Source organism: Acanthisitta chloris, unplaced genomic scaffold (genome assembly GCF_000695815.1).
Source record: "Acanthisitta chloris isolate BGI_N310 unplaced genomic scaffold, ASM69581v1 scaffold6405, whole genome shotgun sequence".
Lineage (NCBI taxonomy): Eukaryota > Metazoa > Chordata > Aves > Passeriformes > Acanthisittidae > Acanthisitta > Acanthisitta chloris.
The window spans coordinates 32,830-51,727 of record NW_008675410.1 but is presented as its reverse complement, the minus strand read 5'-3'; the positions used below and the strand labels follow the sequence as shown (position 1 = coordinate 51,727).

Below are 18,898 nucleotides of genomic sequence, written 5' to 3'. Positions count from 1 at the left end.
TGTGGAGACCTCAGAGCAACTTTTCAGTATCTGAAGGGCTACAAGGAGCCAGAGAAGGACTCTTTGTTACAAACTGCAGTGATAGGACAAGAGGTAACAGATTCAAATGATAATAAATATATATAGTATATTGTATTCCTTATAATAAACTTGTGCAAATATATAATAAACTACTACACTATAATCACCTTTTTATCCAGGTTTCTTAGAGGTATATGATACATCCAGTCAGGAACATCACCACATGAATTAATTAATAGTAAATTATGTGTTTCATACCTCTAGAGCAGTGCTGTAATAATGGCTAATAACGTTCTCATATAGAAACATTCATGCCCCAATGGCAGAGAAACACTAAGGAAACCCTACCCTTCATAAAAAGCAAGATGGACAGATTACTTGCACTGAGGCTTTGTAATACTTTCAACATGAAGTCATCTCTGCAGATCACATCTGATTGTTATCAGAATGCTAATTATAGGGCTGCCAACACAAGGTCAACCCTGCTCCCTCAAGTCTACCAACTAGCATCTTTAAGTCATCAGTGCAACTCCAAATATTTGCAAATAATACTGGCTAACCTACCTAAAATGAATGTCAAACTGCTGAAAAGCTTTCAGCTGATATTCCTGACACCTCCACACCCCACCCCAACTCTCACTTAAGGGTAGAACTGACACCTTGAAAATTCAATTCAACACTGAAACAGGAGGTAATCGTTAAGAATGAAAGCCTGTAAAGTGACTTTTCCTATACCAACACACTCCTCTGGGGAGGGAGAAGACCATTTTCAAACTCCATTAGCCCCAGACTTATTGAGAAAGAGAACTCATACCATTTTTGGTTTTCTTTTGACTAAGCCAAACAAGTAAAGCTTTTCCAGTCTCCTTCCCAAGGTTCTCCAGGCCCCAGACATCATTTTAGCCCTTTTGTTGTATGATGAACTTGCCTTCCCTGAACATAATGCACACAGTGTCAGGTGAGATCACCTCTCAGCCTTGTGCAATGCAATCAATATGCTCCTATTTCTCCTGGAGGTGAGATACACCCCAAGGTTTCTTCATATCTCAAATCTGTTTCATGCTCAAATTCAACATCAAGTCTGCTAACTCTGTAATGAAACTGAACACATCTTATTCCTATCTTAAGTTCTACAATGTTGGAGCAGGGGGTTGTGTCTGATTTTTTTTCCACCTGGGGAAATAAGGCTAGAATAAGAAATCCAGTTTCCTAGTTTAAACAAGCTGTGAGAAGAAACTGAATTATATTCCTTCTGATACCTGATAATCACAAGCTCCATGCACTAATCCTGATGAAAGCATTACTAAAAGGCTTAGCATTCTAGACTTGGCATCTTCAGTGACAGCTTCTTAAGCACCTAAATTCTATAATAATAAAAACCTTTCTGACTGCTAAATGCTTGCTTAATTTTCTACTCCTCCTTGGAAATTCAGTGGTGGAAAAGATTTCGGTTTAGCTCATTCCTCAAAAGGCCGTAAAGCACAAGAAAAGGGAACATGCTGGAACTGATTAAACACTCACACATAGTCTAGGAGCAAGGGACTGGTCTTTTTCATGACACCAAATGAAGCAGTGCATGTGAGTGCAACAGATTTCAGAACGCAACAGGTGCAAGCAATCTTTCCTCTTCCTTAGTAACTGCTAGATCACTTCATAAAGTTCATGTACAACTGGCCATCTATATATATGTATATATGTATGTGTGTATATATATATATATATATATGGCCATTGTATATATTAAAGTAGCAATTGAGAAGCTTTTTCAAGAGCATTTCACATTTTGATGCTGGCTGATTGAGACAATCACCCCACCACTGAAGAATTCAAGCTACTTGCACATCAGGCTGTAGAAAAAAGAGCAAGATCAACTAAAGGACACAAAGCTTAACATATTTCAGCTTAATAACACTGCACATTTATTTCTGCTTGACGGTGCCCGTTAAGATTCCAGTCTTTATAACAACACTTCATTGCAGAGGAGAGGAGAAATAAAAAGCCAGACAGATTGCCACAGTCCTCATCAATCAACTTCCAAGATGCCAAAGACTATATTTAAGGTATTGATTTCTTACAGAACACTATGTTCCTTGGCTTTGTGTAAAAAGCAGTGTGGTATTAAATCCCTTGAAAACACAAATGGCATTTCAACCCAGATTCATCTCCACTGCAGAAATATTATATTGCAATGAATTCTCAGGCCCCTTTCCCTGGATTTGGGACATTAGCATTTTAAGTCTGTGAACCAAAAGGCTCAATTTTGCTTGCAAGTTAACACCTCCTCACCTAGAACATCTTTCCTATGTCCTGTTAAAACCAAATGCATCTCCATTTTCACTTCTGCCAGGCTTCATTTAACAGGCTTACTTTTGATTCCCTGAGCCCTTCCCTTTAATAGGATGAAAGCTAACTTAGTGGTCTCATCCATATGAGCATATGGGCCTTGGAGCAAAGGCCTGAAGTTTAAGGCCATTCATATTCTGCTGGTCTAGTTCAGTTTAGTCCGAAGGTTCATCATTCTTAGGGCACATCTGCTGAAAACAGATTTCACAAATAGGTTTAGAAACTCAGGTCTGAAACCACCTCCAGGGAAAGCTGAACTAACAAGAATGGCAATAAATACCTCATTCATCTGAGTACTGGGAAAAACACCCAAACCAAAGATCAAGCAAAAAACACCTCTGCAAAACTTCCCCTTCATTTGAGTTCATTCTCTGAAGGGACACTGCTCAACTTTGGCAGGAGCACGGGATGAATCCCAGGCACTCCAAATATTTCTGCTCAGAGAAGGATGGAGTTAAGAAAAGTGACTGTGGTGCTTCACACAGTAGAAACTATGTGTGTTTACAGCAGAAATGCACCTTGAGTCTCACTGCAGTCCTGGTTAACAGGATCCTGCACTGCATTGCCCTAGACTGCAGCCAGCAATGTCCTTCAAACGTTTCTGACCCAGGTCTCACTCATTCCTGGTGATGTAACAATTTCCTGGACTTAAAACAGTTTTTCCTTTTATCACCACCTTCAAGTTACCTTGTCCTTACATTTCCACCAGGGAATGTCAAGCCTTTACAACCTCTCCTTACCACAGCTAGGCCTCTCACCTCTATCAAGAGGGGTTTGAAGCCATGGGCTCTGCCCACAGCAAGCCCACCCTTCCCTCAGAGTGGAACAAAACCATCTTGATGACTTCTGCACGCCACATTCCCCAGCAGGTACTGTCACTTGGTGACAGGTGGCTCTGATAAAAAAACCACTCTGTGTTACAGAAACAATGTAGTTGTCAAAAAGGTCAAAAAGCCTTCACAAAAAAATCAACTGAAATTCCTAAATCCCCTAAGTGTTGGTCACACATGGTGACGTGAGTGGCTGAATCACAATTTATGAGTCTTAAATGCATGTTTGTATGCAATGTTTGTATATAAAAGTGATTTTCTTGTTAGACTGTCAAACACACTTGTTGCTTATAGAAAAAGTGATTTAACTCCTGTAAATTATTTTAAATAGATAAAATATACTGGGAGAGATGATGTCATGTGTGGCTGCAAAAGTTGTTTATTTGTCAAATATTAAGGGATCTATTTCTGGACATCCTAACTACATACTAGAGAAGTCCATTACAATTACTACTTGTGGCAAGCTGGTAAAGAAAATAAAACCAACAACAAACCAAACCAAATCAAAACCATACACACCATATTCTGGAATATTTGCTCAAAATAATGAGCTATTCCCATAGAGAAATTTATAGGTATGAAACAAGCTATACACTGCAATTTGCTGCATGGCAAACCAATTCCTGATATCAATGTCTGTTTGGACAAAAGCTGTGTAAGCATTGAGAATACAAAAGTAATATTTATTATGTTTGAAAATGTGGGGGGATTTCCCCCCAGAGGTGTGTGCCAGCTTAGACAGAGACATTTTAAATTTCATCTTGTATTGTAAAATGTGTTCTGTTTTCAAAATCACTGTTGGTCTGGGACTCCTATGGCAATAAAGGCTACAAATAAAACTGCATTGTTCCTGTTTTCAGAGCAAAGCACAAGAGCCCTCCCAGTAACCCAATTTCAAACACATTTGAAGCACAGTTTATCCAGAACTACGCCTGGCTTTAAGGATTCATGAGATAATTCAATAGCACATCCCCTTTGACAATGCTGGAAGCCTAATAAGAAATGCTGAAAATGTTTTCATTTGAAGTTTCTTTGAAAGGAGCTTAGGTGGCTTTCAGCTTCCCTTTTGCTCTCCTAGGAAGAAGATAGGCCTAAATTTTCATGCATGACTATTAACTAGCTTCAGGTATTTTGTGAGATGTGATTTTTGAGAAACTCAGCACATTGTGCATGAAAAATAATCTTTTCTTAAGGCACAGAAACTAGGCAATTTTGGAAGCACAAAAAATCATGGACCCTTTCTGAAAATTTAGCTCTATTTCTCAGCTTCTACCTATTCTACTTGTTTCCCATTCCCTATTATTCACCATCTCCTATCAACATGAGTCTTGCAATTCTCTCCCTGCCACCCAAAACAGATATCCCTCACTGATAAGACCTTCAGGCAAAGTAGTCCTCTCCCCACTTAATTTCCTCCCTTCTCCCCAGTCATACATTTAATGCTGGTCAACATTTGCCTTCAAACTGACCTTGGCAGAAATCCTCCATTCTGCAGATCACAAACCCGAGGCGATCAGAGCACGTGTGGCTCTCACAAACCCTCAGTACCTGCACTGGCTCGAAACTTCAAACGAGTCACAATGCCAATCCACAGCACTGTCATGGCAGAGATGGATGTGGGATGCAGCAAATCCTCCTGCCTACGGTGAGGGCACTCAACACACCACAGAAACAGAGGAAAAACACTACACTTGAGCTCTTTTGTCCTCATGATGACAAGACACTTGAGTTTTTTTCTATGTTTGGTTGGGTTTTTTACATACACCTGAGAATAAGCAAACCAGAACTGTTTGATACCTGCTTAGCATGTTGTGGCTCAGCCCTGTGATTTTTAGCCTGAAGTATCACATTCTCCACAAGGCATGACATCAACTCTGTCCCCACCATCCAACGCTCTGTGGCTAAAGCTCCAAGGTGCAGGTAAGATCAGTTTAAGCTGCTAACTAGCTATAATTGTCTTTTATACCTTAAAATTTAATAAGATATTATTTACTGGGTTTTTAAAATGCATTTTTTCCTAGTGTACATACATAACAAGCTCACATGGGTCCAAGGTACCATCAGTAGACAGACCAGATCCTAATTCAACCCATTTGAACAGAATGCCCCCAGAAGTTAATAATGCGGTGGTTCCTCCAATACACTAAAACTTTTCATCTCACAAAATACCAAAGAATACACAAATTACCCAGAAAATGCTGCACATGGGCTTTTTTCCTCACATTTTGTGAGATGTCATAACCTCGGATTAGCACATACATAAATCCCGAATTGCTGTTCTGTTGTTTTTCAAACTGATAAGGAAAAAAAATTAAAATGAATCCTAAATATTTCAGTGGTCCTGAAATTAACGCAGCATTGCGACAGATGGTGAGTCAGCTGCCAAAAATTAATATGAAACACTTTAGTTCACAGAATCACAGAATATTTAAAGTTGGAAGGGCATATTTAATACATAGCAGTTACTTTGCCCTAAAAAGATGCAAGCACATCCTGGGAGTTTTTTTGACAGTGAAGACAAAACCTCTTGTCATAAGTAAATCACTCCCTTCCAAAGCCAACAGTTCAGGCATGAGTAAGTGCAGCTGGTGCAGAAACGCACCTGAGTCAACTACCTTCATCACATCTTCAATTCTTTCTCCTTCAAGGAAACACTTGGGTAAATGCATTTCTTCTTGAGGGAGAACAGTCACAGCAACCTGAAAGCTGCACAGGTTCTACATTTAGGAGCAGATATGGATCCAGCCAACATATTGCAAAGAAATTCTGGCTAAACTGGGAAACGGGATGGAGAACAAAGCTAGAGTGTTTTGCTCCCTAAAGTTATGGAATGCACAGATGTGTCTACTCAGATCTGCAGCAACTTCTGACATGCAACGTTTTTGTTTTTCTTAGCTTATTCTCTTTCCTATTAAGAACCATTCTAATTCAGGTTGTGTTATAAACCACTACAGTCAATTATGAGTTAGTGAGGAGCAATAAATTTACAACAGTACTTCTGGGTTTTGACAGAATCCAGGAAACTTTTTTCCTGGCGACACAGACAATGAACAAAAGATATTTGCCCTGGGACATTTTGTCAAGGAAAGACTAAAGAAAATCCTGGCAGGCAGTATGAGTGTAGCATACTATACAGTAGGACTATTACTCACTGAGTACAGTTAGTGATAGTCTGAAAAGTGAACATACCTCAGAGAAATGGTAGGAAATCAGGGACTGAAGTTCACCAACATTTTGTAGGAAAGTTAAAAACATCGGTCACTTGCTAAGTCTTTTATTGGAAGAAAAACACTTCACTGCTTAAAATGATAAAGAAAGGAAAAGGGAAATATTTGCTACCAAAAGGATTTACTGTCCCAGCTCATGCACACATTATGCTTTCACAACACACTTCATTTTCTCTTTCGTTCTTACTCTTTACCAACAGTCAAAGGTTTGTGTACATGGCAAAACTAAACCATAGCTGAAGCCAAACGTGATTTCCTTTGTCTGCACTTGCAAGGAGAGACATTCCCTGCTCGAGTTCAGCTGCACCCCTTGTTGTCAACAACTGTCAGCAGTGGTTCGATTTAGTACATCAAGGAGAGCCCAAACAGTTTGGAAAGAATGATTTAAGCCGAGTGAGTTCCACCCGGCCCTCCCAGAACACACATGCACAACAGCCAATGCAAGAAAAACATTTTAAAATTATTAGGAAAATGAACAGTAAAAACCTACCAGGTCTGGCAGAGGGATTGAAAGCATCTGAAATTACTTAAATGTTGCGACCAAAAAAAAAAAAGAAACCCCACAACTGACTTGCCAATTCCCTGAATTACAGTGGCCCATTTCTCCCTCACTTTGTCAGAGGAGTCTGTTATAAAGAATCTAGTGAGAATATCATTGGGTTTTTTTATTTTAGATGACAAATAATCACAAGCCTTACAAACTGGAAGAAAACCACCACAGCTAATTTGAGAGGGACTCTGCACTTGCCCTATAGAAGGCAAACCCAATTAATGCAGATTGTAGTGGTGGCATCTACCACGAGTTTAAATCATGTCACTGTTCCCTCTCACACTTTAACAGCCAGAAGAATTACAATCTGTTTCGATTAATGCAGCACACTGTCATTAGGCTGGCAATTAAATCCTGTTTCTGAGATTATGTGATCTGAGTCACCAACATCTGCAAATATCTTCACATCTTGTGTAATAGCTGGCCTCAGATCTTGACACACGAAAGTAAAAAGGCCTTTTTAATGGCTCCCACATTATTTTGGACTTACAACTTCATGATGACAGCAGATTCTCGAAACAGCCCATGAACCAAATTTATTATCCAGTTTGTCATGTGGGATTTTCTTAACTCTAAGCCAACAGAGCAACAACAAATCAAGGTCAGTGTTTATACTGCATGAATAAAAATGAACCACGTGTTCAAAATTTTTTCTTTTGACACTGGAAGGTATTTGGTCTCAAGGACTTTTGACATATGCAGCATTCACCAGTTCTTCTACACATCTGGGAGTATCTGAGAAAACACTCCCAAACAACTTTTCATGCCAGTCTGTCTTGGCTTAAAAAAATAATTCATTCTACTGCTTCCAACATCAGCAGTGACACATGAGAAACAGAATGCAATCGCAGGATGCTCATCCCAGGAATTAATTTAGTCCCAAGCAGAATCATTCAGTATTTAAACAGATCAGTGATTTTCAAATAATGATTTAGTGGTAAAAGTAGAAGCACAGAAAGACCTTTTGAACATAACCAATAAACACACAACCTAACAGTAACCACAGTGAAAACCTGGAAACTTTGCTTGAAGTGCACACCCACAGAGTTTCTCTACAGCCTGCTCTGAGGCAGCCTGCTGGGAGTGACCCATGGCCATCTAGAGCAAGCACAGTGTTCAGAGCACACAGTCCCAAGCCCTTCCCCACCACAGTACCTCCTTGATCCTCTTCACCAGCGCGTTCTGATCGAAGGCGACTGCTTCTGCACACTGGTGGAGATGATCTTGGTAGCGAAGACACAGCTGCAGCACCTGCTGGGGGTCCAGCTTTTCCAGTTTGGTGTTGGTCGGAGAGGTCTGACCACTGAGGAGTCCTACAGAGTAAAGGAAGGACCAAAGGTAAGCTGACTGTTCCTATAACCAGTCCAGCTGCCATCCGAGAGACAGCAGAACAAACCCAGAGGAAAAGCTTTATAAAGGGTAATGAAAAACCAATTCAGAATCTTAGGCTACTGAAATGGACTTTAGCAATGTAATAATCCAGTGAGGGTATAGATTGAAGATTTATGGATGTTTTGAATTTATAGCAGTGCAAAGAACTGTTTTCCATACAGCTTAGCCCTCTTTGACAGAGCCTAAAACACAGACTCTAAATGCAGGTCCAGAACACACATCAGCCTGGTTTTCAGCGATATGCAAGTCCTGTCTTTTCTCTACCCCAGCAATCCTAAACCATGAAAGGTGAGTCCTCTCCTAATTTATGTGCACCAGAAGCAGGAGGAGTTGGGATCTGCATTCTCATAAGGGCACTCTCCTAATTTATGTGCACCAGAAGCAGAAGGAGTTGGGATATGCATTCTCATAAGGGCACTGTACTCAAACTATATTCACTAGAATCACACTATGAAAACCAGAGCTCTAAAAACTCACTGGTCCTCCAAAACAAACCTGAATAAAAAAGCAACCCACCTCAAGTTACATTATTGGGGGAGAAATGTCTGTATTTTGCCTGCCTTGCCTTTTTCAAAGCTTCAGAACTCTTTCACCTCATAAGACTTTCCTTCACAATCACAAAGACTAGCAAAATGCTGTTTGTTTAGTATTGAATTAAGTTTCTTACCTACTTGCATGACCAGGTTTCACAAAAACCTCATGAGAAAAAGGCATTAGAGCTAAAAGTGGGATGCTGGTAATAACCAGAGGAGTAAAATTGTCCAGAGAAATTTCTCCTGTCCATTGTTTGTTGCCTACATAGTGCAACGTGCGGATGTTTGCTGAGCTCCAGCATGTGTGTGCCATACTGACCGATTTCCCCACAGCTGCTGGAAAAAATGATGCTCAACAACAAGGTCATCCTTTTTTTTTTGCTATTTCATTTACTTCCTTTCATTTCATATTCCTTCAGCATTAGCACAACCATCTGTGACAAACTACATACACACAATATGCTTTTCCCAAAACAACCATCAAGCTATGTAAACTGGATTCAGTGACTGCATGCACGTGCCCTTTGGGACTCTCATTTTACAGACAGGAAAAGACATCAAAAACAGCAAATGTAAGCAAGTATTGCACTAAGCAATTAAAAAGTAATAAATGCCAGTTATTTGGATTGGAAAAGTTCTTCTCAGAACGTACCTCAGTGAGAAATGGAAAGTATTTTGGATGGCCCCTGTGTCTATTGGAAGCTACAACTGGTGACATCAAGTTGTTGTTAAAACACAAGACCAAGACAGAAACCAAGATGCAAGTCAGAAGCATCTTATGAATTTGAGAAAGTTAAACCTTTTTGAAAACATCTGCAGACAAAAATTAAAACAAAATAGGACAGGAACTTCATCAGATACAATGAAGTAGGTTAACTTTTCATCAGCACTCAACATCTTACTCTCCCAGGATGCTCTCAACTACCCTCCACACAGAACCTCATCTTAAGAAAAAAACCCCAGGATACTTTTATTTTACTGATTTGTCTGCTACAATTGTGCTGCCTCAGTCAAGAGGACAGGAGAGGTAGCAGCCACTTCACCATGTAGTCTCAAACCCCTGTATTAGCAACAGTCAAATTATTTTTTATCATTTAGAAAGAATCATCTCAAACAAAATCTTAGGCCCATCAATACCAATTGCAAGTCTTTCAAGTCTACTTACAGCTAAAGTGCAAAACTCTAATGGGAACAAACCCACTAAAGGAAATAAGGCTTTTAAAAAAAGTTCCTGTTTTGTGTTCTGGTGCTTCCATGGTTCATTAACTGTGATCTTCTATAATATTATCTCACCAGGATAAATGTTCAAATACTGTTGTCAGCTTTTAATATGCTGAATGCTCACATAGGAATGAAGAGTTCACCGTACACCTGAGGCAGTGATCCTGTTGTGCTATCAGCAACTCATTTTCTTTTATTACTAATCTCTCACCAACTTCCAGAGGAGGAAGAAAATTAGATACTGTTTAAGAGAGTTAATTAACACAAAGTGTGTAATTTGGCCAACTTATGATGCTTCTGAGAATTTTTAGGCAGAATAGGCCAAGGACTGTAAAATGAGCTATAAAAGAACATGCTATTTAAACTTGTGTACTTACAACCTTGTACAAGTTGCATAATGCTAAAAGATAGATTAATAAACCATAAGGAGCTTCTAATTCCCTATCCAGAAAAACGTAAGCTTAAGTGAAGAGAGACATTCCCTGTTCAGCTGGAATTCCTTCATAAGAAAGCAGAGATGGAAATACAATCCAGTACAAATGTTTGGACTAGCAATAAAAAACAAACATCATATGCTGCTTAAAGATAGACTATGCTATCATTTTGAGTGATGCAGTAGGAAGAAACCAAAGGAATTAGCTTCTCCAAAGACCTCTGAGGTCATGCTGATAATGCCAGTGAGCAATTTAGGTTGGTTTCAACTTGCAAGAAAGGACAAAGTGTAGTAAACACCAGCATGAGAAAGGCCATGCAGTCTTCCACCTGGCAGACTCTAGGAGACCTGGCAGATTCCCATTGTCAAAAGCAGCTCCACCATTTTTTGTTGTTCACTGTAACTACTTACAACCCATGCTATAAATACTAACACTTCTTAACTAACATTCCCCTCTACTCCACTCTTGTCAGGCCCCACCTGGAGCACTACATCCAGCTTTGGAGTCCCCAGCACAAGGCAGACATGGATCTGCTGGAACTATGGTCAGTGGGCTGGAACAACTCTCCTGTGAGAAAAGATAGAGAGTTGGGGTTTTCCAGCCTGAAAAACATAAACCTCCAGGAAGACTTTAAATGGCCTTTCAATATTTAAAGGGGGCTTGTGAAAAAGACAAAGAGAGACTACTTCCCAGGGTCTGTAAGTGACAGGACAAGGGACAATAGTTTTAAACTGGAAGAAATTTAGGTTGGACATAAGGAAGACATTTTTTAAGATGAGGGTGGGGAGGCCCTGGCACAGGTTGCCAAGGGAAGTTGAGGCATCCCCATCCCTGCAAGTGTTCAAGGTCAGGTTGGATGAGGCTCTGGGCAACATGGTCTAGTGAAAGATGTCCCTGCCCATGGCAGGGTGGTCAGACTAGATTACTTTCAAATGTCCCTTCCAACTGAAACCATTCTATGGTTTTATCAATTCACTGCATTTTACTTTTTAGCAAATCAGTAGCTTTGCTCCAAAAGAGCAGATGGCAACAGTAAGTCATCTTGAAATGATGCAAGAGAGACTGCAACCACCCAAATCCCAGAGAAGTTTTACCAGGGAAGCTTAGGGGGTAGAAAAAGATGCAGGGCTGGAAAGGAGCCCCCTGTGTAATGGAACCCAGATCTCTTTCTTTCCTCCTCTCCCCAGAAGCATGCAGTGAGGCCAAACAGGTTTAATGCAATACCTCCATAAGCTCTGCACTTAAGAGACAGCAGCATACTTCCCTATACCCATGAAAGACTTGAAACCCACAGGAAAAATCCTGAACTAAAAGTGAGACAGAAAAAGTCAGGGAATTAAAAAGGGTGCCCTTTGCTCCTATACTAACAAAATTGAGGAGATACTCAAGAGCCTCTAGCTATTCAGCATTGAGAAAACTTCATTTTTAGAGCAGAGAGATGGCCAGCACTGAAAACCTTATTTATACTATAATAATATAATGTACTATTAAACAACTCTCCTCTTGAAAAACCACTGTTTCCTTTTAATCTTGTCCCATACTTTGAACTCTCCACTGAAAAGGGCCATCCCTCAATGACTGGTCTGCATGTGGTTTGTAAGAGGATATGAGATCACATCTGTGGCAACGAAGTATTTGTTAAGTCCCTCTTACAAGTGTCAAAAAGGGGAGAGACAGAGGTCACTGAGTGGTTCAGGCTCGCTCCCAAAACATCCAGAGTTTGAACCTGGACAACAGCACATCTCAGAGCAACTAACCACTGAGGTATCAGCTCTTCTTCACTGAGGAAAGGGTGTTCCTGTGATTTCTTCTGTGTGATCATTACTCCCTGGTGCCCAAGAGAACCGTTCTGCTCTTCAATGAAAAGAAAACAGCATCTAACATTTTCATTTCTTCTTAAATTGAATACTCATTTTTCAAGCTGTTGGTTCTCTTCCAAAGAAGGAAGCACATCAGGAATCATCTTTGCACTGCCTGAAACCTCAGGAAGAGGCTGCTTGGCACACGAGTGATACAGCATACCCCAGTGTGATAAGGAAAGGCTTTGTCGCTTCAGGAATATGTCGTGACTTGGGGAAAACAGAACTGGAGAAATGGGAGAAGAACTACTGCAGAGCTTTAGTGCATGGACCAAAAATGCTTTGGCAACTGCCAAACACGCACAGTCCTGGCTATCAAATTACACTGTGAAGCAAACAAGACGACAGACCACCTTCTGCGCCTGCCACAAGGAAGTCAAGATCTCCCACCTACTCTGGATACATCTGATCAGTAAACAGCATGTCCATGGAGGTGATAAACAGCAACTGGGACAAAGAAAGATTCATATTTCAGCTCCTAAATGGTATTTTAGAAAAAAACAACTCAATACACCAAGTATGCGGTGCAAAGAAATACCATATATCACTACAAGGCTAGCTGACCCACAGACTTGACAAATCTGTTATTGTTTCCATATTCCTTGGCAAAGCAGAGGCATGTTAAAACCATTTTCCTCCTACTTAGTCATCTCCTTGCTGGTTCCAGGTCAACATACACTTCCAACAAATCACATCCTACTGAGCAGAAGAAAGCTGTTAGTTTAAAAAGCATTTTTATGACTAGAAGTGAAATTCTTGAAAAAATGCTTTACAGGCAATACTAATTCTATACCCATACAGAACATAGTACCCCACCATAGCTGTGTTCTGCTGCTTTAATGAGCAATCCTAACACCACCTTGAGCACTCTTCAACCTGAAAAATACTAGTATTTCTTTTTGACTTCTATATTTCCACCTGTCAATCCCCTTTTCAACCAGTAACAGCAGGCACTACAGAAAGAAAACCAAGAGGTCCAAAGTTGTTAGTTTATTATTACAGACAGCAAAGCACATAATGCTCTGGTCTTGTTACTAATTCTAAGGCCAGAAATGGTCACTGTCATCAGCTAAGCAATCTTTCTGGGTAAGATAAGAGAGGACTTCAAAAGTAACTCCTCCTTAAATCAGACTCCTTGCTGAGAAGACTGTTTCCAACATTTGACAACAGTGGACATTTAGAAAAAAACCCCATCTTTATCAGTTCTTCTCCCTCTTCTGCAACCTTCCTGCCTCCAAAAGTTATTGATAAAAACTTCAGGCACAAAATACTGTGTTCAGTGAAGCTATGGATACTTGAATTTCATTAATACTTTCTGAAAGGCTTACTTTTATCTCCACAATATCCTGTGGCAGTAAGTATGATGTCTATTTACACAGCATGACAAAAACTAGCTTGCTCTTGACTTGCTACTCTGTAGTTGTGCTGTGACACAACAGAAATCCATGGAGTAGGGCATACTTTCTCCCAGCATTTTCCAAGCTCAAGAATCCCACTGCTCCTCTCACACAGATTTAATTTCTCTGATTTTCTCTGTAATACCTTCAAATACCTCTAACCTGAGGCCTGACTTCCATCCTTAAAAGCCAAATTAATTCTCCAACAGAGTATAACTGTTACACCTCTAACGATCCAGTTGCTCCCATAATCACTACCCCTTTGCAGGACCTACTGTCACTAACATGCTTTTGAAGAGCATGCATTACAGTGCACTGCACATGTCATCATCTCTTCTCCCAAGAGCAAGGTTAAATAAAGCAGCAGATTACACACCACGATTCACAAGAGCTCCCCAGCTTTCCAGAGGCACTCCTGCTCCTCCTGCCTGGCTCTGGAGGTTCCTTACTGTGCACACTCCCATTCTTCCTAAAACCTCTTCAGTGAACACTCTTCATTTACTCTTGTAAAGAATGATGCTTTTCTGAAATTCCTCTCTGAGGACAGTCCCACAGACTCTTCAGCTTCTAGAGAACCTAAAAAGCTTTTATAAGTACATGCAAGTAGAAAGATGTTTTGAAGGAATTTCTGTTCTGGTTTTCTGATGATTTCTTATTTAACATGCTATCTTTTGTTCTCCTAACACAAGGGGGTTTTTGCCTGGGTTTGCTGAGGGTTTTTTTGGTGTATGGATATCTTTTTGCCCACAGGTCCCTTCATATTGCTTTAACTACATTGGTTTTCCCTCTCCCATCCTTCAAAACCACCTGTGCTGCCCGAAACTTTTTTCAGCTGTTCCCAGCTTCTCCTCTTGCTACCCTCATTTTTTTATGATACACCTCTTCATAAATTTAATCCAAGACAGTAAAACTTTTCCCACTCTTCTATTCCTCATTGAATTTGAGTAGACTACAGTAACTATTAACGTAATAGAGTCAATTCATTTACCCTCATTGAGACAGCATTAGTTTTAGCTAAAAAAGAAATGGTGTTTTCCAACTCTCCAAGAATTCTTCTGTCTTCCAAGGGTACTTGAAAACGATCAACCCCACAACTTGCCTGACCAAGCATTTCTAAAGCTCTTAGGTTGAAGTTACCCAGTCTACCCAGCCTGGTCAGCTTCTTGAATAAACTCTGGCCTCACTGGCCACAGATTAACTGTTACAGTTGCCTTCCTTGTTGCTATTTCCACGAGGAGATTGTTTTGCCAGTACCTTCAAGATTCCTAAGCACCAAAAAAAGATCCACACAAGAAACAGATGAAATTACATCCCTAAAGACAGAGTCTTGTTTCTTGACCGTTGCTGCTCGCACATGTTTGGTGGCAGCAACTTGCTGTTAGCTGAAATAGAGAGCTCGTTTCCATATATTCTCCATGTAGGAGGACTTTAATATGACCCATGGAAAAGAAATAATTGCACATATATGTGCAGTAAAACAAAAGGCCTTAAAATATTTGCAAGCAGATAAAGTAATCAGATTTACAGGGCTCTTATTGACCTAGTGCTTTGAATTCTAATTGTGTGCTTTCTCTCTCATTCTTGAAGACTACAAAAAGATTAGATTTTCAGTAAAGCACGAAGAGTGAAATCAGAATTTTTGATGGTGGTTTTGTTTAGTTGTGGGGTGCTCTGGTGGTTTGTTCTTTGGTTGGTTGGGGGTGTGTGTGCATTTGTCTGTTTTTAATGACACCTGAGTTAGGAAACAGAAGAATTCACACACTCAAATTTGAATGCCCAGGCTGTCCCTAGAAAAAGGGCATATTAGTAGAAATCAATCATAAAGAAACGTAATGAAACTGAAAAATAAAATAGAAATAAAATCATTACTACTCACACAGAAATCTTTAAGCCCAAATGTGGATGACCACATGATCCTTTTCACAGACCAGTTTCTTTTCTAAAAATCTCACTGATAAAATACTGTGCAATAAAAGACGTATTCACTCCAAAACAAAAGTTGGCTTTGTCACATGTGTATTTTCAATTCCTTTGAACTTTAATGGGGGGACACAATGACTGTAGGCAAACTGAATAGCTATTATGTGAGCAAAGAACACATTTGTATTGTTGCAAGGAATGTTGGCTGTAACAGCAGATTTTCCCTCTACTTCGGAGTCAGTGCCATGTGATCATTTACTTCTGCATGGGTGACAGATGAGCTGAAGACTCTCATCTTGTCCTATAGTTTAGCAGGCAACTTTTCTGACCACAGAGCTCATTTAGGAATGCTCCACCTAAGTCTCCAAATGCACTGCAAGCTATAGCCTGTAACACATTACTCACCCAGACACATAAATCACTTCCCCTTTTGTTCCTCCACCATGTGTTTTAAGAAACAAACATTTAGAAGATTCAAAACATTTAGGCTTCTCTAAACATGTAGTTTGCTGTAATTCTAAAACAATACCCCCACACTCTTGAAAATTTCCACTGAGGTCACATCACTTACAGGAGAAGAAACTGATACGGAGGGAGGTTTGTTATTATTAATATTTACACTAAAAGAGTATTTGTTTGTGATTCTCCTTTCCTATTGAGCCTCAGTTTTGCTCAGGACTAGATTCTACAAAGATTTCTACAGATCATGAAAGCTTTCTCCTGTCACATGGGGATGGCTATACATAATCAATAACATGCACACAAATTTTTGCAGCTTTTCTCACATCATGACTTTTAGCTCTGTGCTTTGTATGATCTGTACAGCAGTTAGCACAACAGAGTCAGACTGTGACCAGGATTTTGAAGACTTCTGCAAAACACAAATGACTCAGTGATACAAAACATTTCTAAATTAAAACTTCCACTTGAAAAGAAGAAAAACAGAAAGACATCAGAAATGCTTCTGATTTAAACTGTTAGAAACCTGAATGTCCAAAAGGAGAAAATAGTGTACCACCTGCAGGCACTGAGATTTCAGTCTGCAGTTACTTACTTAGGCCTCTCTGAAAGTATGAGATTGCCCAGGGCAATCAAAAAGCCACTGGAGGTTGCCATAAAGTTGGAAGCTTCTTTTGAAGCTTCAGGTAGGGAAAAAGGTACACAATATACTCTGAAGAAAAGCACTCAGCTGCAATTTGTCCACTAAAAGCAGTCAAGATCCTACTCAGTCCACTTCCCCACTGATTTTTCACTTCTAGAGCACAGAAGAGTTTTTGACTACACAGTTGCGATATTGTATGGTCAACTTCCTGCAACAGACCTCAAAGTACAAAAATAGACACAAGGGTGGAAAAATGGATGGGGTAATTCACAGGGAAGTGAGAGACGATGGTCTTATATTATGCAATAAGCTGTATTTACTATGCAACAACATTTATTTTTTTAAACACACCAAGAAAGCTCCAAGACCCACTATCATTTGATTACAACTAAGCACATCATATCCACAAGCTACAACTGACCCTGTTATCCTAAGTACTCTGCAAACCCCAAAGCCAAAAGACTTAACAACATTTTAAAAGATGAGGAATTGAGGCACTGAGAGATCAGATGATTTATCTGAGACCACATGGAAACTGCTGTCCCTTGGCCTAATGACTTCACCTCCAGAGCATCCATCCCCTTCTCTCGCTCTCAAATCCCAAATGCCAGCAGGACAGGCAGCAGTGGAGCTGCTTTCCTACAGCACCATCAGGGTTCAGCACTGAGCACTGGTCTCTCCCACACAGATTCTAAGACATCTAATAAAGGTTCATAAAAACCAGAGCCAAAACAGCAGCTTCTTCCTTCTGACTCCCACATTAATGCTCCACAGAAGGGAAGATCCAACTCCCATCTTCCTCATCACATGCACAGAAAATTATTCACTTCACTAATATCACAGAGAACTAATTCAGGGTTTTCTTTTTCCTCCAGGGTAGCAAAAGGAATTACCACCCCAGGAGACCAAATACCAGAGCTAGTCCCAGGAGAGGGAAGGAAAGGACAGCAGGGGACTGCTCTGTTTTAGCAGCAGCAAGATGGTGCTCAATTCTTTCACGCGTGCAAAGCCTTGAGTGACTCTCAAATTTACCTGTCCACCCATCTTCCTTGAAATAACAGGATCTTAACTGCCTTTTGTATCTCTCTCTCTCTCACTGCAAAGCTTGGTTGAAACTTGCCAGCAGTTGCCAAGTTTTCTAGACTGTAGATAGAAAAGGGACAGCAGGATCAAATAAACTCAGTTTCTCTTAAATTTTTTGAAATGTACAAGCTAAAACTCATGTAACTGATACTATTACTACTAATAAAGATTAGCCTCACAGCAATGTTTATTTTACTTTAGGCAAAAGTGCATCAATATTCATCCACATGACATAGCTCATACTAGCAGAAAAACCCACCCAAATCAGCATTTTGTGGTTTAGAGAAATGGTCACATCTAAAGTCACTTCTGAGCACCAGAGCACCCATGTGAAGTTGGGGGATGTTTGCTATTTCACAATAAGCAGCCTGTGTACACACACTAACCCCAAGTAAATTCAGTGGGGGCAGAGTACACTGTGCTGCTTTCATGAAGAGGCAAAAGCACACACAGAGGCAATTACTACAGCATAGCTTAGGTGCTGCAAGCCTGAGCTCACTACCCAGTGTTCTCCATGGTTTTGTGCCTGATTCCACCTTACAGGAAAGCCCATTTGAGGCTCACCTGTGGCACGAGGGATGCTTCTTCAGCCTTTTATTAGATTAACTGACATTGCTGTCTGTTGATTTTCTCCAAAGTTTTGGGCAGTTTCTTCAGTTCAGGTGTCAGTTCAAGAGTTTTGTCTGTAATTTATTGCCACAGCATGGCATGGAGCAAAACTGATGAACAGGCCATTTACTTACGAGACTTCAGTTTTCTGGAGAAAACTGTTTGAAAAGTGGCTGAGAAAACTTTAAAAATAGCTTCACTGAAAGAGTTCCTTTTAAATAAGTAATAAGATCTGTTGATGAAACTTCTTATCAATACTTTATAATTGCAAACCAAGCACAGTGCTGATGCTGGTATAACCTTCATTTGCACACATGAAACACAGTTTCTGTTTGGTAGGTATCAACACTTTTCAATTTTGTATCCTCACAAAAAAA

General features: G+C 40.1%; 1 protein-coding gene across 1 annotated transcript in view; it reads right to left on the bottom strand.

The window, feature by feature from the left end:
* Positions 1–18,898, bottom strand: part of LOH12CR1 (loss of heterozygosity, 12, chromosomal region 1) — a gene marked incomplete at its 5' end in the record, with an annotated part of 61,279 nt that overhangs the window by 10,010 nt on the left and 32,371 nt on the right. The window contains one exon of the mRNA XM_009075742.1: positions 8,127–8,284. Within this exon, the coding sequence (XP_009073990.1) occupies positions 8,127–8,284 (158 nt within the window). The remainder of the gene's footprint in view (positions 1–8,126; positions 8,285–18,898) is intronic.